General features: G+C 37.2%; 1 protein-coding gene across 5 annotated transcripts in view; it reads right to left on the bottom strand.

The window, feature by feature from the left end:
• Positions 1-3920: 3920 nt before the first annotated feature.
• Positions 3921-25979, bottom strand: part of SPIN1 (spindlin 1) — a 66258-nt gene continuing 44199 nt past the window's right edge. For all 5 annotated transcript variants that reach the window (XM_074533454.1, XM_074533453.1, XM_074533457.1 and 2 more), the window contains exons 3-6: positions 16746-16794; positions 11304-11557; positions 10128-10361; positions 3921-6910 (exon numbers count right to left, since the gene is read on the bottom strand). In XM_074533454.1, the coding sequence (XP_074389555.1) occupies positions 6711-6910; positions 10128-10361; positions 11304-11557; positions 16746-16794 (737 nt within the window). In that variant the 3' untranslated portion in view covers positions 3921-6710. The remainder of the gene's footprint in view (positions 6911-10127; positions 10362-11303; positions 11558-16745; positions 16795-25979) is intronic.

The following is a 25979-nucleotide window of genomic DNA, read 5'->3' as shown; positions in this document are numbered from 1 at the left end:
GATAGTATCAATTAATAGTAATTTTAGGTAGTTGTAGTTGCAAGAGTGGTATTTGTTGAATTAAATATTCAGAATTTTTAGAACATATGGTTCTAAACATATGGTTATTTTGGGCCATTTACCTGCATAATTTGAATAATATTTTAAATGACAATTTTCATGTGTTAAACCAAATCTGTGGAAGCCGAAATGCTAAGAATCTTCTCCTGTGCACACTGCTAGTCTTGCAATATCTTAAGTAATATCTTATCCTAGCCTAGTTAAAGGCTAGGATAATATTTGGATTTACAACATTAAAAAGCACTACCTATTGCAGTTAATCTTAATTTTCTTTTCTTCTCAGTAAAATTTAACAAAATGCATTTCTCATATAATATGAGCATCTTCCTGTTAAATCTTCCTGACAGTTCTTTTAGAATAAAATCTTAATCTCAGCTTCTTATATTGTTTGGATTTTCTTCCCCCTTACCATCAGAAGTTCTGAATCAGAGTGGTTAGGTTTTCTGCCTCACTTTTTCACAAAACTGCACTGTAACTCCCTTTTTTATTTTTTGTCTATGAGCAACTGAGTAGACAATACACTGAGCTGCATTAATAATAATGGAAGAGGATTTTGTGTCAGGCAGAATGACATCCTTTTAAGGCATAACCTGAATTAAATAAAAAATGCTGGAGAATATTGAGCATTCCCAGCACAAGAGAGTTCCAAATTTCCATAATGAAATGTGTGGCATCCTATCGAAAAATTACTTGCAAAAACTGCTGTTGTCAGTCTTCCACTTTATCTTCTTTATCTTCTCTAGTGCTTCTGCTGTTAGTGCCGATTTATTTTGTTCTTACAGCTTAAAAGGTTAATGTTTCGTAATTCATTAAATCAATGGAAGTTCAAGTTAGACATCTGCCTCTGTAAGCTAAAAATAGTGAGGAGTTAGTGAACAGTACGCAAAATCAAACAAATTAGTGACAGCTTTTATCCAGTGGTAAAGGTCTTTATGAAGATAATTTAATCTGTCATCCCCCAGTCCATTTCAAAGCTGAATACATAATGTGTAGCTAGCTAGTGCCACAGGAACAGAACGCATCAGCCCAAAACTCAGATGAGTGCGGCCCTGACACTGAGTAATCTTCCATAAAAGAAAGAGAAAAATAAGACCACTCTCTCCTCAGTGGCTGTTTACAAGGAATCACTTTGATCAACAAGAATGCGTGTTTAAAGTAAAGTTGTGTTGGGTTTTTTTTAATTAAAAAAAAAAATTGCCTCTCATGTCTCAGATCTGGGTAGAACATCCTTTCACTGCTGAGATCTCAGCTGCATCCTGTTATATACACACAGGTGGACATTGTGCATATAGAGCTCTGCACTCTGGAAATCAGGAAACTCACAAGGCAATGGGAAGAGCAGAGCTTGAAAAAATCCTGACTAGTTTGATAACTTCCTCAGGCTGTAAATCCTGAAATGAATTAAAATGGTAATTTACTGATACTGGTAAAGAGGTTAATGATGTAACATGCTGAGGCAGGAACTTACTGAAAGAAAAATGAGTCAGATTGAAAATAATGCTTCAAAGTTTGTGAAATAGTAAAAATCTTTTATTATCTAGTGTTTGAGGATGAAAGAACACACCTCTGATTACCTTCACCTATTTTTACTTCTCCTTTTGTACCCTAATGATCTTAAATTACAGCAGCCCAACCTCCTCCAAAATATCCTTACTGCACTTTATCCTTTCCAGAAAGCAGTAGTCCCCTGAAGTCATCAATGGCTCCACTGCTTATAGCATGAATATAAAAAAAAAATTATGTCAAAATAAATAACTCAGTGAGCGAATAACTTTTTTTTTTCCCATGAAAATTTAACCTGTTCATATTGACAAGGAGGAACCTGACAGATGTGAAAATACAATACAGCAGCATTAACACAATAGCTCTGAGTAAGACCCCTATCGCCCTCTTAAATCTGAGGGACATTTCAGAGGCTTGTAAGTCAGCTTGTAAGCAACCAGCTCTCAGGAGCAAGTTCATTACTGCAGTGATAGACAACAAAAATATCTTTGCTTTTCTAAGCCTTCTCTTTTTCTCTATACAGAGGAAGATGCCACCAAACTGAGGGTGGTTTATTAGTGGTAATACAGAGCAGGTTCAGGCATTAGTCACAAAGTGTAAGTATCTATTGTTAACTACAATTTAACAGACTGATCACAGAGATAAACACCTACTTTTCGCAGGTGCAAAGACTTTTTGGAATAAAGTCTTAGACTCTCCTTAATCACAGATGTACACAATATAAATCTTCACTGGGAGCAGTGTCAGAGGCAACAGGATACAATAAACTGGATGATGAACTAAGGGAAAAGGCTTGGATATGCATGCAGGCATTCTCCATATTCTCCATGTTCTTCAGTATATGACTATATGAGCTTGGTGCCAAAAACATGGTTTAGAACTACAGAATCATTTAGGTTGGAAGAGATCCTTCAGATCATCGAGTCCAACTGTTAATCTAACACTACAAAGTTTACCACTATACCACATCCATTAAGTGCCATGCACCCTTTATTATCAGAAAAGTAATAAAGAAAATCTGTTCAATATGGGAAGCCTGCCTTAGTAATTAAACCACATAAAATCTTCAAAACAACTTAGAAGACTTAAGAAAATCCACAACTTAAGAAAATCCACAACAATGTTATCTTCTTTCCTCATCACCTCCAATTTGCATCAACTTTGTTTTTTATCACCAGAACAATACACTTTATTAAATTTTAAACTGCTTTAATTCAAAGTAAATTAATGTACCACCAAAACATTGAAACATGCAAAATGCTTCTGCAGTTCCCCACTGCCAAGACATTTTGTATGCTCTGGAAAGAGAGACTGCTTCACAGATCTGCACAGCCCCTGGTGGGGGGGGAATTTTCTGTGTTTAGTTAAATACAATTTAACAGTATGCTTTTCCTTAGGTAAGTCCCATCTTGCAAGCAAACATATTTCATAGGGCAAGTATTATACCAGCATACATGGCTCAGCATTAACATAATAAATCCCCTTCAATCAGAAAAATGAAGAAACTGCTTCTTCAAAATCTGAAATCACATCTCTGTGTTTAAATCTGAAATCACATCTCTGTGTTTTGCTCATGAGAACAAAGTTTACAAGCATAAGTTGCACATAAAGGGTTTATTTTAAATGTTTTAAGGATAGAGTTACATCATAATTATAAAAATTACTTACAGAATTAAGTAACAATTTAAAGTGTTTATACTTCTAAATGCAGAGAACAGGGAACTGTCTACATTGTTCAAAATAAAATAAAAATAAAGAAACCAAGCTCTAAAGATGAATTAATTACCTAATTTAAAAATGTGAACACGAAGACCTCTGAACTATACACATACCAAGAACCATCCAAATTGCACTAATGATGTAAAATACAAAAAGCACAGCATTTTCAAGGAACCAGAAACTGTTTTTACCATACTTCTTTTCCCTGTTGCAACTAGACAATTCTCTCTGAAGACAAAGCTCCTATGCTTAAACAATCCATTTAAAGATTCCTATTTACCTATTCCAACAAAAAGGGTTTTCCCCATTTCTACTCCAACGTAGTTTAGGGTTTGGCACTCAAAAGAAAGAAGAAGAATGTAGTGTTCTGCTATTCAACTGAAATTTTATTTTTTTCTTCAACAGAATACATGGTCCCTTCAAATGCTGTATGACACATACAACTGGAAAATTACCTTCCGTTGGCACTATGCTCGTCTCACCGGTGCATTTAATCCTACTAACAACCATTAAAACAGCACAATAAGCAAATTCACAAAAAACTGAACACAAAATAAAAACAGAACAAAACAAAAACCTAAACATTTTAACATGCAACTTTAGTTTGTTACATTGAATGTTCTAACCCTCTAAGCATGCAAAAAAGGATGGTCTGCATTTAAGTTGTTTTTTTTTTTTCCCTTTTAAGTTTTACATGGCAGCCTGACATCACACACACGCACACACACAATATACAACAATACTACAGCAGGTAAATGTGAAAGGTGAATAACTTTTTATACAAAGATCCATGGCTTGTGCCATCACAAGCCCTATGTGATTTTGGAAAGTAATGTTGAACCCCTATAACAAGGAACCAACATTTAGTTACCAGGGTAATGCAAGCACTGCATGCAGATCTGAAACATGAGCCTAAAACAAAGCCCAAAGCAGATGGGCAGGGAGTGGAATTAGTCTCAAGCCTCAAAACTGTGGTTTAAGCTATCGAAAAAAACCAAACCCAAAAAAACAAAACAAAAAAAATATCCCCAAAAAAACCCCAAGTGAAAATATCCACACAACAGACAAAGGGGACATCCAAAAATGACAGTGAAATTTACAGTTTGTAGATTATACTCTAATTGCCAGAATACATAGTGTATTCAATAGGCTTGCAGAAAACCCACAAATGCAAGCCTAATTCTAGAAGTGTTCCAGTAGACCTAAACCTCAGATATTTCAAAACAAACCTCTTATTCCTCAGATATATAGCCCCAAGCTCAGTGTACTAGGTAATCCATGTATCTTGTATGTAATTAATACACTCACTCATTCCTATGCCACAAATACCGACTTGGGCTCACGGAGCCAGGCTCAGCTTTGAGATTTACATGCAGGACTCTTAAGAGTCAATAGAAAACACAACAGATCTGCAGGATGAAAACACTGTGTTGCAAATCTGCTCACTTTGTTCAAACACAAGAAACATTTACGACTCAGGTACTTACTGCATAAGGACTGCATCGGAAGCTATTCACCGAAATACAATAGCCTGCCTTTGGTTGCCCATGATGAAATACTGGACATAATGCAATATAGTAGCAATGGACAAAGAATTAAGGTATCATATTTATACGGAGAGTATTTATTACCATTCAACAGCATAATGAGGCACAAGCCTTAAGGCTAAAATATGAAATCAGGCAAAAAAATGGACAGAAAGGGGCTTAAACCACTGAGTCTTCAATATCAGGAATACCCACAACAGAGGTCATCTGCACCTCTGTCCTCTGATTAACAGCTCCTGCATTCTTCCACTAATGGCACACAGCTGGATATCAGGGTATTTGTTCCTTCCATCAACAGTGTTAACTGTCTTCACGTTCTGTACTTCTGTGAAGCAGTTCTTGAAACTTGCAGAGCTCTGCCTTATTGTAACATGACAACCTTGTTGCTGTGCTGCACTGTTGTTCCAATTCCATTATTTTTAACAGCTGCCACACTTAAGGAAATCCTATTTTTCATTTACAACTATCTTGCAAGATTATAACCATGAAAAGATTTTGCAGTTGTGGGCTGCTATTTACATCCACAATCTAATGCAGATGACCGAACCACTGAGACTGCCTTATAGCTTCCATTAGATAGTACACCACTGGCATGCAGAACTCTAGTGTTCATAAATGAAATTAATGTTAACAGCATACCTCAAAGCAAGTACAATGTACACCACAAAAGGCAACAACAGGTTTAAATTGTAGATTTTTCCAGACACTCCTTAAGTGGAAAAGCCAGAAAAAGAATAAACCGGGAAGATGCCTTCTTGAACCAAAATTATTAAAAGCAAACCAAACAAAGGAATGCAACAGACTGAGCAGAAGGCAACAAATGCTTCTCCTTCTCTAAAATTACATCTTCACTGTAAAAGGACATCCCCTCCCACTCCCCTGGTGTAAGATTGTATTTATCATGTAAAATATTAACTACTGTTAGGCTTCTAAGTCCACACACAAACATTCAGGTTGCTAGGTTTTGATTTTAAATGAGAGACTACTGATGCCAATGCGTAGTCTAAAGTCTTCTGAAGTAGCATATATACTGTTAGAGTTGTGGCACCAAGCACTTGGGTTTTGCTAAGAAGTGTGTATAACAAACAAAGAAAGAAGTACAACATTTAGGATTGAAGGCAGCCTTGTTGCATGTATTTTACTGGTTCCTACAACTTGTAAATATGGGCCATTCACCTGCATATTCTAATTAAGTGGTTATACAGATTAAATGTAATTTTATAGCTTAAAGCCTTTTCACTGAAAGGTGTGTAATCCAACACTTGATATCCTACTGCCCTGTGACTAGTAAAAAATGCACAAGCATTTCCATACACTGCAAGTTCTTAAAAAGCTAAATTTGAAATAAAGTGTAGAAACACAGCAGATTGATGTTACTTGGGTTAGGCACTCCTTGATACTGCACCAACTGTTTAAACCTTTCAGAAAAGTCACCTCTGTCCCAACCCTGAAGACAAGGACTGCCAGTATCCAAGAAATTAAATTTAATGTTACAAAAGAAGGCATATCAAAATATCAAACTACACTCGCATGTGGCAGTTGAACAAGTGAGTGCAAGATTGAAGAAAAAGTCAAAATCTATGAAAAAATTTAGATTAATGATTACAACACTAGATCAACTTTACACAGCTTGAATTTGCAGCTGTTCTTTGCTTTTAACTCCCTCCTGCCCAAACATACTGACTTCCTTCAAGAAAAGGAGTTCTTTTACACAAAATGTGTCATGTTTGTATTACTCAGAACAAAACAGTTTTGCTGGCAGAGATTGTGGGTTCGCAGGGACATTTAAGCTTTCGTTAAACTGGAAAGCAGTCAAGTCTTTGTGTCTACAAATTTTACATTTAATAGTTCCACAAATTTGGCAAAAGTTCATGATGATGTCTAGGATGTCTTCACCAAATCGTAGACATAAATATGGAAATCATCATCAAACTTGATGAAATAGACAGATGGTTTGGCTTCAACTTGATGAATGACCATGCCAGTCCTTTTCGAGCCATCTTCTTTGGCATATTCCACTTGTTTGCCTACCAGGCTGTCCACAACTTCACCTGGTTCCCGTTCTGCAGGAGGTGAATCATCTGTAACATAAACCCAGAATGCTTTAGTAGACATTTAAATAAAATTTTGCACTATGAAAGAAAACTGCACAGTCATCTTTAAAACTCATACAAAACAATTAGAATTTGTAAACAGATTACCTAATTTCATTCAGACAAGCATTTAACAATTGGCATGCTTGTAGAAAGTAGTTGCAGAAAAAGTCTTCAAGCAATGCTGTCTTCAGTGTTATTAAGACAAAAATAGCACTTTGGTAAGAGAAGTAAAACTTTGACAGGAGGGTGTATGCACAAGTTGTAGAAAATGGCTGTAGATAGCTGAATTTCTGCTGAATGAGCAGAAAAAGGCATTGGATCTACTTAGCAGAAAGGTACCCTAACTTAACTTTCCTCTTCCCACACACATTATTCAAAGGTTCAATGCGTGCATTTAACTACAACAGAAGCACCTCTTCTGAAATGGTAGTAGGTGTCAACTCCTTATTAAAAGGGACTTTTGACCCCATATTTGAGTAATTTTGGTAAAGTCTGACTGTATTATCTTCCTCTCTGGCAAAACCTAACTGGACAATCCCTATGCTAAATCTGGATTACGAAAGGTGTGATTTGTAGCATGCCAAGTGATTGGATACAAGCCAATTACGGAACTTGATAAAGGGTAAAAAGGACTGTGTGGAGAACTGAAAGCTAACTACATCTTCTTTCTCAACTTCTCTTTGATTCCTAATTCAGATGAACTTGTAGTTTGTATTCTACAGGAAAGCTTTCTAAAGCAGTTGCAATATCTGATGTAGCTTTTATTCTGGAAATCATAAGCTTTTAAATAATAATTTAGTTACAAGTTTGTATTAAGAATCCCTTACAGATTCTACCAATTTTATTTTGAGTTTTGAGAGCTGTGAAAAAACTCTTAAAGGAGAAAAAAAAAACCATCAGGGAATGAATAGACTGGCTTGCATTTGCACTTTGCAAGTCTTGCAAACAGAAGGTTTTTGGTTTTCACTTCCTCTATAAATGCATTGTCACGCATAGTTATTACCCTCTTAGTATGAGTTTTATATTTCTTGGCAAAGATGCAAGTTCAACTCCTACATTTTCACTGAGAAGTGTAGGCCAAGTTTTAGTATCAGATCCAGCAATATATTTTCCCCTCACAAAAAGAAAAAAGGTTAAAACAAATTACCTATTATTTGGTCTCCTCACATGTGCAGAACCTATATTTGATAAGGGACAGTACCCTAGAAATTTTATTTATAACATTATGGCAAGTTCCACCAAATTTATAGAAGTATTTGTAGATATTCTAAAATCTGAGTTTGAATAATACTACTCCAAAATACTAACATCCAATTGTTGAGTCAAGGACATGATTCAAAATATCTGGAAAGCACTCACATTCAGGAAAGGAAGCAAATACTTAGAAGTGTTTAGAAAATCAGTAAGCAATAATCTTTTGGCAAGCACAGAGGGTAAAGTGCACTAAAACCAATTAAGATTTAAATGGAAAGAAAGCATTTAAGCTTTCCCTACTCCCAAGGTGGAAGAAAGCAAAGCAGACTTAAAATACATTCCTAGTCCGTTTTGATGGTTAATACAAAGAACAAGTTATTTTAACATTCAAATCTGAAAGAGCCTGCTTTATTTCTTTAAGAAGAGGAAGACCACTTTTTTCCATTAACATTTGTGGTTCCTTCTTTAAAACATCAGAGATGTTGCTTTTTGCTAGGGCCAGAGGAGATGGTAATCTAAACACATCATTAATACAGAGATTATGCAAATAAGTGCCACTTCTTTATTCTGCCAGTAGATCATTACCAGTGGTGCATCTGAAAGATGATCTCAAATTCAACAAATTACTAATTGGATAACTGTAGTGGTTGGCTACATAGTGCTTTGCATATGTATTAGTTACAATAATTTTCTTTAAATCCCAGATGGCTTTTGTCAGAAAGGGCTTTGTTACACAGGAGAAGTAAACCCAAAGTATTCTTTGTAATATCTTTCTTTGAACTGACTATCTAAATCTCTAGAATAATATTGATTCTGTGAAAAGCCTCCTAAACTAATAGAAGTCCTGAAGAAGACTACTTCATCCAAAATGACAGGGAAGATATTAAGAGGAAATCTTTTCTTATTAGTGTTACAAAATGTGAGAGAAAATCAATTTCAAAAAATAAGTACTTCTTTCCCACAAGCAACTACTCAAGAAGTTTTTCACACTGAAGACACATAGCTAGTGAAATTGATCTTACTATATCAGTCTGACCCCAAATATTCATTCCCACAAGAACTGCTTCAGAGACACAAATAAGAGCCAACTCCACACAACATGATACTTCTATAAGAAAACAGCAGTGGAAGATTTCTGGCTTGTAAATTTCCACTAAAAAACCAAAATGTAAAGTCTTTCACAGTAGCACACCCATATTTTCAGCAGAATTAGGATTAATTATGAAAAGGTATTACCCTGCATATGTCACTGCTATGAAAAGTTAAATATTTCAGCAGTTAACACAGATGTTCTTTCTTGTACTACCACATTTGTTAGCTGTGATACTTTGAAAAAAAATTAAATGGAATATCAAATATGATGGTTGTTTGTCAGCTGTCTTGACCATACATAAACCACAGCTAAATGTTTAACACAAAAAGCTGTCAAAAGAAAACAGTAACTTTTTGCCGTCTGCAGGTTATATACAACCACAAACAGGGACGGGACACCCAAAATCAGTGCCGTGAGCTGTTTATTTCAAACATCGGTCTCAGGACATTGTTAGGACAATGGAGACAACAGATGTGAACAGCTGGCTGATTCAAATGGAATGCTAAGGAAACAACGTTACAGCATAGCATAAAGCCATCTCAGTCCAAGTTTCAGCCAATCACACACACAGCAACAACAAAGTGACAATAATTCTATCCAATCATATGAAACACACGTAACTGTAGTTAATACAATAGAGACTTCTTCTCTAACACAATGGCTCATTTATGAGAGACAAAGCACAGAGACTCATTCATATTAACCTTCTAAAGATATACATTAGATAAACTTGTTGCAACCTAAAAGGGCAAATCGCAAAAGTTTATTGTTCTATTTCTCACGTCTGTGCTACAGCTTAGAAAACTTTCTGCTGCATTAGCAATGTTCACAAATCTCCTGTATGAGGCCTGCCTTTTTTACCATTTCCTCAAAATCCTCTAATTTTATGGATCCCAACATAAGTGGCCTACTTACTTGAATCAGGCATAATGCGAAGGTCACCTTCTTTATAATCATCTAAGAGCTGGTACATGTACAAGACAGGATCTTTCTCGTAGGTAATATAAAACCATGTGTTCATAATAGGAGCTCGAGCCAAAACCATCCCCCTCCATTCATCTTTTGAGCCATCCTCTGTCTCAAACATATGTTCCACGGCTTTACCAATCATTGTGTCTGCCAGGTGGGCATCACTAATTCGAGACGACGCTGAAACGACAGCATTTCAGAAATTCATTCAAAATGTGTCTTTGTAAAAATAATCTTTATGCTGATTAATGCACAAATCTTATTGGCAGTTAGTAAATTCATACACAAAACAAATAGTGTCCATTCCAGAGAGTTTAGTGCTGCAGAACTAAGAACTTCAGAATGTTGTTAAAATAATTATGAATTATTGTACTCCCTGTGATTGAACAATCACAATGTAAGCTAACAGGAGATCAATCAAGCAGCAGAGACTCTGTACTTTAACTAGACACTGAGCAGGGAGAGGCAGAAACAAAAGGCCTATCTCAAGGCAGTTCTATGATGGTATTAATTCAACTTTTGGGGATGGTTCCTTGTAACGCCACCCTACAGATTGTAACCAATTCCTTTGCTGTTAGAAGAGGCAAGAGCTTTTTCTATTTACAAACTAGTGCTTACTTGAGTAGATATCAAACTTGGTGGATTGAAAAACCTGCACTTTAACAATCCAAGTGCTAATTTGGTAAAACAAAAAGCATTATTACTCATCAGGTTAATTCACTTAGAAAATGTCTTCCAGCCATTATTATAGTACATGGTGGTTGTACAAGAAAAAATGCAACCTTATTACTGTTAAGACACAGAAAATAGACAACACAGTCTAGATGGCTTAGAGTTGAAATTTTAACAGAAATATCAATGTTAATCTGAAAACTACAGAACGTACTGCGTACTACTTTAAAGACAGAAGACAGCAACTGCACTCACTAGCATCATCAAAATTTGTTGGAATAGAAAAAAAAATCAAAGCATTTAGATTACCTGCCATGAGACAAAAGTGAAATTGAGCAGTAACATTTAAGTGGTCATGGGTTATCTGGGGGAAGTCTGCAGGGAAAACGTTTGGTGATAAATGTCAGCCAATATGTATATCTATTTACGAGAGAAAAACCAAACACTTACCAACTCTGTCTGGAAGAACTTCAAGTGCTGAAACTCTTTCATCTTTGTGAAGTTCTAGTCCATACACACAATCAAATCCATCATACTTTATGAGATAGAGTGAGGGATTTACAGGAACTTGATCAAGAACTGTGCCCTTCCATTGTGTTACAGGTCCACTTCCTTCTTTCCATCCGTGCTGTATCCTGCAGCCTACAATGTTTCTTCGTGGCTGAGAAATAGGTTTGCTTGGTCCCACATTGTTTCTATGTTTTCTGTACACAGATACAAACATTAATATTAAACAGGTACATACATAATCTGCCACAGAAAATAACCATATGCTTTTACATGACAATATATTTTATAGCTTAGCATACCTTATTCAAATTAGGTCATAAAGCTAATAAAATTTAATTGGAAAAAAGAAAAACATACTTAGAAGTAGTGACACATTTCTGACATGCTGTATAAGTTCAGTTTCCTAGCAGTAAATTCTAAATGTAGTTTGCTTAAACCAAAATAACAAATCCTATCCTTTGCTACACTGAATGTCAAAAGTGAAACTCACCTGATTAAATCTCAAAACACAAGGTTACCTGGCAGTACTACAACTTTACTACCTTGTTACTCTCTGCAGAACAGTAAACAACTCCTTCCCAGAAGGAAGAAGTCAGTGCAAGCACTATGTGGCTGACTGAAATTCTTTCAAAATGTTTGTTTTCCCTAAAACGGACCTAATCCCTGAAGAAAATTTTGGCTCCTTCATTTACAGGTAATTTTGAGTCCAAGTAGTTTTAAAGACACATGACAGCAACAACACTTCCATATTTAATATGGAAAATTAAAAACTGCATGTAATGTAAATGGCCAGAGAGGGGATACTCCTTTATGTGGAAAACAGATCAAGTAACTTTTTTGTCCTTCTGATATTATCATGGAATTGGCATGAAAATTCCCTCTGGTAAGTAACAGCTGCTACAGTTCTGATGAACTGTAATGTAAGCTATTTGACAGTTCCAAATCACTGAACGTAGTATACAAGTTTTGTTTTATCCAGCTATCAAAAACACAATTTTGAACACAAATGGAAGAAACTAAGGGGGATTATGACAATATATAAAATTCTCCTGGATATCAACTATTTGTAAAACAAATTTTTGAGCTACTACTTGTAGCACACATCATTTCAATGGCAGTAATATGTGCACACAACTAGCTTAAAAGTAACATCTAAAAGATGATGAGTTGCAGAAGGCAATATTGTTCCTTAGATTAGAGATTGTGAGCAAAGAAAAAAGTCTTCAGATACGATTAATGCTCTCATAGAAGTCCCTAGATGATCCAAAAAACACAGATAACAATCATACCACTGAAATCCTGGAAGCAGTATTTCAGAATAATACACTCACAATATGATACTGGAATGTTTAACACTGTATCATAACTGTAATCGCAACTATTAAAAACAAGATACACAATTAACTTCAGTACTTGTCCCACCTCCAGATTTTAATTCATCATGAAGATCTTAGCAAGGGTATTTTCAAATTTCACTTTTGTTATCATTTGAGGTTTCCAAAGATCAGGCTGCAGTTTTGCATTCCTAACCTTGATAGCACAGATAATTGGAACAGGCTTGAGTTCCTATAAAGAAAAACTCTCTCACAAAGCTGGATCTAATTTTATGCAAAAACTAGAATGTACTTTCAGATTCTAGCTCTACTCAAGTATATATGTGTGTTTCTAATTGTAACAAATGTCAGTAATAGCTTACTATTACAGAATAAGTTCAGAGATCAGGCTCTCAGCACAAAATTGAGGTTGCTTTGTATTCGATTCATTTAATTAGTGCTAATGGAACACTGGTTTATTCAGAAGGGAATAAAAACTACTAGAAATAAAAAAAGTTTAAAACTGACATTGCTTTGTCTAGTTTAAGTAGTTTATGTTGCTCATCATTTCATCTTTCAAAAAAAAAATATAATGCTATTGATATTCAACCTCATAGTCAACTTTTACTTTCTGATTACAAAGCATAATATTTAATATTTATTTGGAACAATACAGTAGAAAGCTTTACACTCATCCTAAAAAAAGATGGAAGAAGATAACATAACTGAGTTCAAACAGGTTAAAATGCCTCATAGAGCAAAGATTATTAGGAATTTAATTACAAATCAAGTACCCACTACATGTACTTGCAGTTCAAATTTTTGTTTGAAGGTTGCATAACTGAACAGCTGCTCACTTCTCATTTGAAGTGGTCCATACTATAACAAATTAGATACTCAAGCTAGTAAATAATCAAGGAAAACATACTTCTTGTATCTGAACATGGTAAGAAAGCAAGCAAAAGTTTCTAACTATTAGGAAGTAAGTTATGAATGTACTTCCATGTAAGACAACCAAGTAACCAAATCTCCTTTCCTCAACAGCGTGCCATTTTTGTAATAAATCAAGTTACTCAGATAACCTTCTATGATGTTCTATCCAGAAGGTCCAACACAATTTTTCCTTCTCTTTCATTAAAACAGTATTTAACATTTCCACAGACATTTGCTCTTGAATATTTGAAAATTAGACATGTAAGAAACGAAGCCAGGATAAACAGAAAATAGCAAGTCCTGGAAGTAGTTCTTGACACATCAGACACATCATCATTGTAAACGGCCTTTCGATTCTCAAAAGTTTCTGATCCTCTTCTTTATCTTGCAGGCTGTATGCTGTTAAATAAAAACCTAATGCGAAAAAGTTTTATCATCAGAACCAGATACTTTGGAAATGTTCTAGAGACTACACAGTCAGAAGGAAATCTGCCCAGATGTTAAAGCTGTGTTTATATGGTCCTTACACAAACTTTAATTTGGCTACTGCTATCTGGGAAACCAACATATTTCAGAACTGCAGAGGACTGCCAGCAGAAAAATCAGCTATTACCAGAGAGTTGTGCTTAAAACACAAACTAGCATTTATAAAAATAGGAATGGCAATGCCTACAAAGTTACTCATTTAAGTTTTGTTGTTGATTGTTTTTTATCCTTATCATGTCATCTCAGAAAAACACCAAAAGGAAAAAAAAAACAGAAGGATGAGAGAAAATGACATCTCTCAGATATGCAAAACATGCACAACTGTGAAAAACTGGAATGAAAATGATAAAATATTATAGAAGCAGTACAGTAGCAGTGGTCAATATGCCTTCAAATCTCTCATGGTACAAAACAAAAGTTATTGAAAATAGGATACAAAACTTAATACAACTGTGATCTAATTGATGTCTATGACTAATAACATAATAGTGATCTGAGAATTGTTATTAACTACTTTTTAGAATATTCAGACTATGAGGCATGTTAATTAACACAGAAGTTTTCAAGTATATTCTGTACTCCTTCAAAAATAAAAAAATTCATTAAGTTGTGAATTTCAGTTCTGGATGCTGCAGAAGCCAAGAGCACATTACATTAAAGTGGTATCAAAATTTCAAAATGTTTAAGTCCACTTGTAATAAATTGCAATTATAACCTACACCTCCAAGTCTCTGAATTGCTAACTACAAGAAATCTGGAGAGCCTATGAAGAAAGGATTGCTTCATACCTATGCTAGATCTTGCACTATCCTTATACACTAAGCGTGGAAAGAATGACATTTTTGAATTTATTGATTGATCTGATCCCAGTGAGGTCAGCTTCATATTGGCAGAGATCACCACTACTCAAGACAGAGTGCTTGGAAGAACTGCCCTAAAACCACTGGAATCATCTCCTAAAGACTCAATGGTTGTGGGCCCCTCTTTCCTTTAAAGAAAAGGGTATTGTCTGACAAATAGTTAATTGCTATTTAACGAGTTCAGAAGGCTCATCCACACTGCTCATTCTATCACAGCCTCACTTACTTAAGTCATGCCTTGCTCCTTCCTCTGCCACAAACCTTCTGAAACAAACCTTTAAAATCTCCATGGCCTTTGAGTACTAGTAGGCTTCTTTTTTTTTTCCTTAAATGAGGACGTAACTATATAAATAGCTAAATCCAAAGTACATTACTAACTCACAGTTGATCATGTTGGCTCAGAGTAGTGTCAGCATACAGTATTACATCATATTCATATCCTACTCATTTATGGTAAACTATAAACAATGTTCCACTACTACACTTCATTCTCAGGCAGCACACAAGAAGTCACCTTGGCTTGGTACAAAAAAACCTTAACTAAGTAATAAAAAATTGAACTAGGCTAAATTAACATAAAACTGAGCTGGATGCTTAATTAAACACCTCAAAATTATGTCACTTAAGATCAAAACTTGTTATGTCCCACAAAAGCTTTTATGCTAATAAGTTTACAGCCTATTTAGTTATTTAAATAAGTGTATATTAACACAACAATAAAGACAAATCTAGCCACCCTCAAGTACAAAAGGCAACCCACCTCTGATAGTCTTCCCATCATACACTCCTTTCTCTGAGCGGTTGAAAGAGAACAAGAGAAATTAAAGTTTAACCAACTCTACCTGCCCCTAGACAAAAAAATGTTTCTCTTTGCCTTCTATGAAGATAGACAAGAATGGATAATGATGAGCTGGTGGAAAGCATCAGAGTAGTTTAACATCAAGTGTTGTCTCTGGGAAACAGTTAACACTGTTAATAGTGATTAACTAGATTAATTGTGGAAAATACACCTGCCAAACAAATTGCCTGTGATTGATACACACTATATGACTTTACACTTACAAACAGCTGGTAACATTTCAAGTTTCCCACTTACCCAGCTTAGATTTCTCTCACCAGATACAGCCAGATATGGTATCTTGCTGCATGACACTAAGACCAATTATATCCAGAAGGTTGCCTCTACTTTCACACAGCTACTCACCAGTGTTCAGCTCCACTATATAAGATGTTGAAGACGGAAAAATAACATGCCATGAAAGTGTAGCAAAAGCAGGTATCCTTCCTTCACATACCAACAGCAACTTCCTTACAGAAGTATTTCAGTATATTCTTTATTTTTAAAAAATGAAAATTTTTTCCAACACTATAGTTACAATGCTATCTATGATTAGATATATCTGAGATTCCTTCCCAACTTAGTAAGGATGATTAGCAGATTTTTTTGATCTGGTGACTGCATGAACTCTGTGCCAGAGAACAAACATCCTACAGTAGAAATGTCTAAGCTATGCCTGAAAATCCTTCTCTACAGTTTCCAGAAGAATTTCAAAATTGTATTAAAAAGAAATATAATATTAACAGTCAAAACAACATTTAAAACTTTATCTGTGGGGCTTTCTTTACCCTACTACCCTCCTGAAAGGATTAAAAGTCTGACTCTACACACATACACAGACTGAATATTATTCCACAGTTTTCAAAAACAGAGTGGAACAATCAGATATATTTCTAGAACAGTACTTCCAGTTACTGATAGCTATTCTTTAGTAAATATATCAACAACTTACTTGTGGGATGTTCTTTTCTTCATCATGCTGGCAGACACTCCTGCATGACCTACAATATAAAAGATGTTGGAATTACTGAAAAATAATTTAAGAACTTACATAAAAGCCATCATATTGAATGTCAAAATGTAAAGAATCCAAACACTTCCTGTTATGACTGATCAGTGAAAAGGCTCTAGAGAGGAAAAGGCTCTAAAGAGGTAGACATTGGTTATTTGCACATGAAGCTGGCGTGGACTGAACTTGGCTGGATGCCCGGTACCCACCAAAGCTGCTCTATCTCTTCTCTCAGCTGTACAAGGGAGAGAAAATACAACCAAATGTTCCTGGGTCAAGAGAGGGTCAGAGAGGCATCACTCAACATTTACCATCAGAGGCAAACCAGGCTTGACTTGGGGAATATCAATTTATTACCAAGCAAGTCGGAGTAAGACAATGAGAAATAAAGCTAAATCTTTAAAATACCTTCCTCGCAGCTCTCCCTTCTTCCTGGGCCTAACTTCACTCCCAATTTTTTCTACCTCCTCTCTCCCAGGTAGCACAAGTGGACAGGGAACAAAGGTGCAGTCAGTTAATCACAAGTTGTCTCTGCTGCTTCTTTCCTCAGGGCTAGGGTTAGCTCTCCCTCCTCAGGGGAAGGACTCATCTTACTTTTTCCCCACTGAAGTGTGGGGCCCCTCCCACAGGAGACAGTCCTCCAAACTACTCCAGTGTGAATCCATCTCAGGGGATACAGTTCTTGGCAAACAGCTTCAACATGGATCTCTTCCACAGTGTGCCATCCTTCTGGAACAGGCTGCTCTACAGTGAGCCCCCCACAGGGTCACAAGACCTGCTTCAGCATGGGCTCTTCTCTCATGGGGCCACAGGTCCAGCCAGGAAACCTGCCCCAGTGCAGACTTCCTGCAGGCTCAGACTCCATCCACATACCCCAGTGCAGGGTCCTCCATGCAGTGCAGGGGCACAGCTGCTTCACCATGATTTTCACCACTGTCTGCACTGGACCCTCTGCTCCAGGGCCTGAAGCACACCCTCTGCAGTGACCTTGGACTCTGCAGGGCTGCTATGCTTACATAGTTTCACTCCTCTCCTGCAACTGCTATGGGGCAGAATCTTTCCCCTGTTCTTCAATACAATGCCCAGTGGCACTACCACCATCACTGACAGGCTCAGCTTTGGCAAGTGGCAGATCCATCTTGGAGCTGGCTGGCACTGGCTCTCTTGGACACAGGAGAAGCTTCTACCTACTTCTCACAGAAGTCACCCTTGCACTCCCCTGGCACCTTGCCATGCAAACCCAACACAGAAGTGATGAATGTTAAGGAGTGACAGCAACTATTAAAATGGAAGTTGAACTAAACACAACAGAGACAGTAGTTGCAATGGTCAATCAGCAACAATAGTGAATCACCAGGCTGTTTTAAGCTTCCATCCTTGAGTTAGTAAATGGAGATGCCAATATACATCATCCTGAGCTAGCAAGATCAGCACTACCTGCGCCTAACAGAGCACATAAAAAACTAAAAATAAATAACTTTTTACTAAAAGAAGAGCACTGCACTCAACCCAGCAAAAACTTGGGATGAATCTGAAAAATGGAAAGCTTTTAATAAGATGAAATGAGGAAAGTGGAAATCAGGCTTCTGCTGGAAGAGAGCAGCCATGAAGAATTCAGCAGAGGAAATATGCAAGATCAAAATGACAGAAAAACACGTTCAAAAGAACACTGTACATAAAAGGTAATGCGTACAGGTAGAAAAATCAAAATTAGTTATTGGAATGAAAACTGCAGCCTCAGATCACAGTCAGAGGCCACCTGTACAGGGATCATTTACTGGGGTTGACTGAAACAGCCCCTGTGTCCTGGGGTGACGTTATGATGCTTGTATATCCCCATTCATCTGTTCTGTGCCTTTAAGACCGGCTCTGAAGAGTGGAAGTTTTGTTTGGGTTTGTCTTATCAGGCACACAGAGGATAGCGGTACATAAGACTGGTTTTTTTCACTTCCAGCTTCAGCTTGCTGCTTTTGCTTGCTCTCTTTTTCTGCTCTTGCTTCTGCTCTGCTTTCTGCCTCTGCTTATTCGCTAGTTCTAGCTAAACAGTCCACATTGCTTCCTGGACTGTTTCTCCTCTCCTGTTCCTGTGACCATCTTGAACCTGCTCTGGACTGGGACCCGGGAACACCGAAGGCTCGGCTGCAGCAGCTGGCCCAGCGCCGGAGGGACTGAGAACAGAGCAACCACCCCCGAAAGAGCCTTTCTGATTTTGCCATCTTTCTCAAAGCGGTGTCATCGGGTATTGTTCATTTTGTGTGCTGGGGGGTGCGGGGCCAGTCAAATAAACAGGTTCTTTCCACCTCTCTCCAAGGAATTTTTTCCCGAGCCGGTTGGGGGGAGGGGCCGTGTGGGTTTCGCTTTCTGGAGGGGGCCTCCTTTGCAGATTCTTTAACAAATTTGCCCTAAACCAGGACACCCTGTTAAAGTGATGCCTGATGGTGACCACATGGCCAGAAGATAACTGACCTTGATTCTGATTCTCCTTGTCTTCCTCACTATACAGCCTCTGAACAGTATGGAGTTAAAATTTCTTCACAGGAGCTTGTTTTGGACTGTTTTGGATTTTTTCCTTCTTGGTTGCCATATCTAAAACAATCTGGTCACAGTGCTGGACTGAACCACGTATAACTCTAACAGTTCGTGTTTATGTACAAACATGCCTAGAATTTTAACTAGGAATGCTTGAATTAACATTTGTAGAGAAGTGCTTTAATTCCTCTATAGGCTTAAACAAACCAATTCTTTGAAATTTACACTATGTTCTTGTTCCAAGCATATCTATAACTACATACATATTGAAGAGAATCACACAGGAGTCAAGCAGTGACAGTACCAATAGTCTTTGAAGTCTTCATAAGTATTTTACTATTTTAATTTTTGTATGCAAAATTTAAGAGGGCATACACAAAGTTACAGAAATGGCAGAACTAATATAATTAATTAATAATTAAAATAATCTTATGTTTAGTATATTCAAGTTTTCATCAGATAATCAAGAATCTGCATTTCCAACAGTAATGACATCTGAAGCGTTCATAATTTTTAAAAATTAGACCTTGTCTTTCAATTACTGCAGTAAAGACCCTTCTTGCAATTTTTGACTGTTACAAAACCAAATAATTAAATTGAGTAAGAGCTTAGCTGGGAAGACAAAAAAAAAATCACAAAAAGTATGATGAGAAACCCGTAAGACTTTAGGACTTTATTACAACCTGTAAAAAAACTTTCTAAGCTTAATTTCCGTTACCTCTCTGTATATGAGGCTGTATTCTATGATATGTAATATAATTTTAAAAAAATTATTAAAAAGATGGTGTTTTATTTTAAAAGAAGTAATTTCGTCAAATCCAAGAACTATTCTTACAAAATAGAGAAACTTCATCAACAGAAGATGAACATATGTACTTAACATTTTACATTTCCAGCTAATGAGAGAAAAGTAAGATTTTGGCTAAAGTAGCTCATGTAAAAAACACAGCAAAACAACAGAATGGTGCAGCACAAGAATTTGCTTTCTGTCCTCTCAAGGACTCTGTAAACTGTAAGAAGGGAGATATGAAGGATTTATCTTTCAAAGTCAAGAACTGAAACACTAGATTGACACAGAAGGGAGATTTACTCCAACATTTGCAGTAAGTACAGAAGAGAAGTTATGCCGACCTCCAGGATTTTGCTGTTTCCTAAGTTTTCACTTTGGGATCTCCAAATTTTGCTAAGATTCAACTTGTTCACTGATGTAATGAGCTGTATACCAAAGGCAACACAGACAACTAAGTACTACTCATCATATTAAGTCAGTCTCTTAAGAGAGCTCCTAGTTTAATACATGAAGTGATGGCATTTGGATGTTTAATAAATATATCAAGTATTTGAAGATCCTAGGTTAAACACACTCTTGTACTAACCAGAACCTGATTTATCACAATTTGCCCTCTTAATTTGCACAGTCTGAATTCAGATAGGTCTCAGAGAGATATAAACTCCTTTTAAGGATATATGGGGTTATACTATTGAATTGCTTGGCTACTGTAGTGGGTCTAATGCTGGCCAAATGCCAGTCCACCCACTAGAATTACTTACTCATTTTCTGCTGTGAGATAAGGATTAGAAGGAGAGCAAAGCAGGCTCAAACTTCAAAGGATATAAAGAAAACTTTATTAACAGAATTAAAAGAAAAATAGAAAGAAATCAGAACAAACCTTCAACACACTTCACCTCCTACCACACCCTTTTTTCTTTTCCACTGACAATGTAGAGAAACAAAGCCTGGGACTTTCAGTCAGTTTACCACCTCTAAAATAGTCTTTCTTCAGTTCTCTTAGGGAGAAGAGACTCTCTTGCCATGCCATGGAGACTTTTCCACAAGAAACAGTCCCCTCATGGTTTTAATCTTCACAAATAGCAGCTGCCTGGAAATCTGCAATCATTAAGTCCCACCCAAGTTTTGGTAGTTTTTTCCATAACTATCACCATAGGTGAGTCATTTCAGCTTACTGGAGTACAATTTTAAGGATGAGTTGTTCTAGCATAGAAACAAAAGTTCTCTTTTTTTATCTCTGGAAACAGAGGTTTTCTTCTTCCATCTCTGGGGAAAGGTTTCTCATCTGTCTCATCTCTCTCTGTTCAGGCTACTTCAACACCTCCTTGCTTCAACACTGGTGCCTCTGCTCACTGTGGCTAGAATGCTACATCCCCCAGCGCATTCCATGAGTTACGGGGGGAAAAAAAGTCTGATGTATCAATTATATCTTCACCATAGCCATACAAGAGAATTTCAGCCCAAGACTAAGGCATCTCCTCATTCTCCTCCCATCTCCTCCTTTACGGACCTTGGTGCCTCTATGTTGTTTTCTCTATGTGTCTTCACCCTTTCCTTCTCTCTCACTTGAGGGAGGATTGATGTCTGCAAGTTCCATCTGTACACTAAAAATGTTAACATCTTGCCCAGGCCTGCGGATAACCATATGATCTTTGCCGGGCAGTGGCCACTCTGGTTGCATGGCTGTTTTCTGGTCCCTGCTGCATTAAATTCCAGTTGCAGGGGCTGATTTCTGTGTAGGGTTGCAGAGCCATCTCTGTTCTTAGCCACATGATTTTTCTGCAGAACCAGCAGAGTGGCTTGGTGGCTCATGGCTGGAATGGAGCCTGGCTTGGCTTCATCCAAAGCCGAATGGAGCCGGCATGGTCCACTGGCTGTGGTTGGAACTCGGTGGCAGCAGAATCTCAGCCAAGCTGTGCTGCAGGCTGGGCTGGCTGGGCCATGAGGCAGAGCAGGGCCAGACTGGCCTGGCCAGACAACACAGCAGAGTGAGGCCTTGCCTGGCTAGCATCCAGTTACCTGTTGAAAGGCTAGAAGCAAGAGAGCATTTCCCAGGATTTGTCCATTTTTAAACACGTTTTCCAAAGAGGCATTTTCAGCTCTTTTAAGTGGTTTAATAGGTTGTCAATATTCAAACTAGCCAACTGATTGGTTTTGTCAGGTCCAAAGGAAGCTGCCGAGGTCCTTACAGAGAGTTACTTCCATAGCTCATGGATTTTTTTCTTAACTAAAACCTAAACTGTGTTAACCCATAACAGCTACACAATTGTAGAAATTGCAACAAGAGTTTCTCTGTCCTGTACAGCAGCTCTGGACATGTGGAGAGGACAGCACAGAATCCTTAGGTTTAACATATTCTAGTCAGAAGGTCAAAATCAGAACTATCTGCCTCCTGAATTTGTCTAGGTCCACAAGAATGGAGCAGGTGGATGACATGAGCCAGCCATGGGCACTCCCAGCTCAGAGAGCCAAACGTGTCCTGGGCTGCATCCAGAGCAGCATGGGCAGCAGGGGAGGGAGGGGATTCTGCCCCTCTGCTCTGGTAGGACCCCAACTGGAACCTGCATCCAGAGGTCCTAGCACTGAAGAGACCTGCTGGAATCAGGTCACAGGAAGGCCACAAATATCACTGGAGGGCTGGAGCACCTCCTGCATGAAGAAACATGATAGTTGGGATTGTTTGGCCTAGAGAAGAGAAGGCTCTGAAGAGACCTTACTGCAGCCTTCCAGTACGTGAAGGGGGCCTATAAGAAATATATGGACAGACTTTTTAGCAGGACCTGGTGCAATAGGACACAGGGTAACGATTTTAAAAAGGAGAAGATTAGGTATAAGAAGATTAGGTATAAGAAGTTTTTGTACATTGAATGTGGTGAAATACTAGTACAGGTTGCCCAGTTGGTGGTTGCCCCATTCCTGGAAGTGTCCAAGTCTTCACTGCAACTTCAGTAGCCTTGTGCCCCTTCACTGGTTCAGAGAGTATAGTGAAGCACTTTATTAAGTGCTAGCAAATTAATTGTGACTTTAAAAGGACTATGAATAAATTTTCTGTCTCTGAAGCATGATTTCAAATTTGGGGCATAGTAATGACTGGGGATATTCTGTGAAAAAAAAAAAAGATCTAGTTGAAGATGTTCCCACTAATTGCAGGAGTTGGACAAGATGACCTTTAAAAGTTCCCTTTCATATAAAACTGTTTTATTTTTTTATGACTAAGAGCACAGAAACGTATTTTTTGTAATAAAAATTGACCACAACCTCCAGCTTCCAGACAAAAGCAACAGAATTAAGAATTCAACTGTCATATGCTGTTTTGTAATACTTGTGTTTTCAAAGGCTCATTGATTCAACTCCTTACATTAAACTCTTAAAATTCAACAAAACTAGAAATCATTACTCCAGACAAAGATAAAGAAATAGGATATGACAAGACTAAAAAAATAATTGTTCAGGCTTCAAGGGAAATACACACGTCATTTCAGCTGGGGCTATAGGAGAATAGGAAGAAAGATAGGAGAAAGCTACTGGCAATGTTTTGCTATTGTCACATGAGTTGGTACCCTCCATGCAATCCATGAAAATTAGACAGGCTCTCCAGAAAACAGCAACTATATTTTACTTCTCTGAGTATCTCCTAGGTTTACAACAGGCAGCAAAACCTAGATGTTTTAAAGTTGTATTCCAGAATCATCAGTGTGAACAGCAGTAATTCCACTTTGGAGACTATTTCAGAATTACTTTCAGGGACCTAAGAAACACTTCAGTGCACTGATTCACACCTAGTATTGCTCAACCTCAACTTATGAGTTTGAAGAAGGGAGGTCTTTTAATTGAAGTAGGTTAAAAGTACAGACATAAGCCAAACTCTAACTCTGCACAAAAGATTTCACTGCAATTCTAAGCAATTCAGATCCATTATCTCTTTTCTTAGCTAATTAAAACAATACTGAAACTATTTACACTTGATTTACAAATGAAAAAGCTACAAATGCTCATAGGTGATTCAATCATCATATGCCCATATATGTGTTAAAAGTTTTCTTTACTAAGAGAGTACTTTTTTGTTTTCAAAACATCCAGTAAAGGCTTTACAATTGTTCCTGACCATCATGCAGTTCAGTAGGAATCTGTATCTCTGGGAGAACACAGCTAAGAAAAACTCCAGAGGACCATGCCTTTCACTTATACAGCATTATACAGGTGATCATTAGATTTAGAAGTGTCAATTGAGTTAACACAGAGTAATCACATCTTACTTTACAGTCAAATATACAGTACATTAATTTTTTTTAAAAGGCTGTATTTCTCTTATATTTGGGACAGCAATACACTAATTAGAGAGACAGGGAGGCACACCACCAAGAGCCCCAGTCTGATTCATGGAAACTATATCATGGAAAGCAACTCTATACTTTGAGTCTGCAGCCATGTACTCTACTGTTGTGTAACAATTAAGTATCTACCCTGCCTTCTTTCCCCCACTTCAATCCTACCCCTTGCTTCTCAAAAAGGAACTACATACAAAGTATGTTTCCCAGAGAGAGATTTCAAAAGCCTAGATATTATAAATCACAAATACTTCTTCTTTTACACCTAGTTAACAATCTATAAAACCATTTCCTTCTTAAGCAGACAGACAGGACAGCTGAAAATTGTCTTTGTCAACGAGGCTACCAACCTGCAGTGTCACTGATTGATAAGTCTCTACAAAAGGATGAAATCAATGCCAGTTGAAAAATGCTTTGTTAAAGCATCAAGTTTTGCCCTGTATGAATATGTGACACTACCACCGGTTTTTATCTCTAACCTCCAGAACTGTTTTTTGCTACCTACCCATACATGATCCTAAAATCCAACAATTTTATTATTTTATGCTAACATTAATAATATTTTATGTTAATACAATATTATTAACATAATGTTTTATATTATTAAAATATAAAATACATGGACTTTTTTCACTCTTTCACTGTATCTTCTTATTTTAATTTTTTTTCCGCCTGATAAAGACTACATTAGTGCTTTATTATTCAATCTTGGATGACAGAATTTTATAGGCAACACTTAAAATTCTAATTTCTACTTAAGATGTAGCTATTCTGGAACCCTATGTGTGTTTGTAAAGTTTCTTGGAAAGAATGGGAACCACCATTAAAAATGGAAGGCAGTAAATAAGATATTTGTATCCATAATGCAGCAAAGCTCAACAAATCTGATTAAAAAGTTACTTCTTTAACTACAACATTTTCCTTTTTTTACAGCTGCTCTAGGTAATCTCAGAGATTCTGTTAAGTTTACCTAGTTCAGCCCTATGATGGGGGAAGGCACTTTTCACTAGATCAAGTTGCTTAATATCCCTTTGAACATAACCTTAAATATTTCCAACGAGGAGTCACTCACATTTGGGTAATCTGTTCCTGTATTTCACCACATATACTCATTGTAAAAAATTTCTTCTGTATAGTCAAACCTAACTGTACTCTCTGCTTAAAACAATTACCCCATGTACTGCCACCGAAGGCTTTGGCAAATAGCCTTTCTCTGTCCTCTTTGTAAGGACCACTTAAAACCTAAAAGGTTGCACTTCCTGGAGCCTCCTCTTTTCCTAGGTGAACAACTGCAACTCTCAGCCTTTTCTCATGAGAGGAGCTCCAGCCCTTTAGTCACTCATGGCCATCCTTTGGACCTACTCTCTTTCAGTCTGAAGCCATTTTCTCTTGTCCTGTCATTACAAGAGCTTGTAAATAGCTCCTCTACAGCTTTCTTTGAAGTCTCTATCAGGTAACAGTGGGCCATAATTAGGTTCCCTTGAGGCCTTCTCTCTCCTGAACAACCACAGCTCCTGGAACCTGCCCTTG

The sequence above is a fragment of the Zonotrichia albicollis genome, chromosome Z (genome assembly GCF_047830755.1).
Source record: "Zonotrichia albicollis isolate bZonAlb1 chromosome Z, bZonAlb1.hap1, whole genome shotgun sequence".
NCBI classification, from domain to species: Eukaryota; Metazoa; Chordata; class Aves; order Passeriformes; family Passerellidae; genus Zonotrichia; species Zonotrichia albicollis.
Note: the sequence above shows the minus strand (reverse complement) of the source record. Positions and strands in the feature narration are given on the sequence as shown.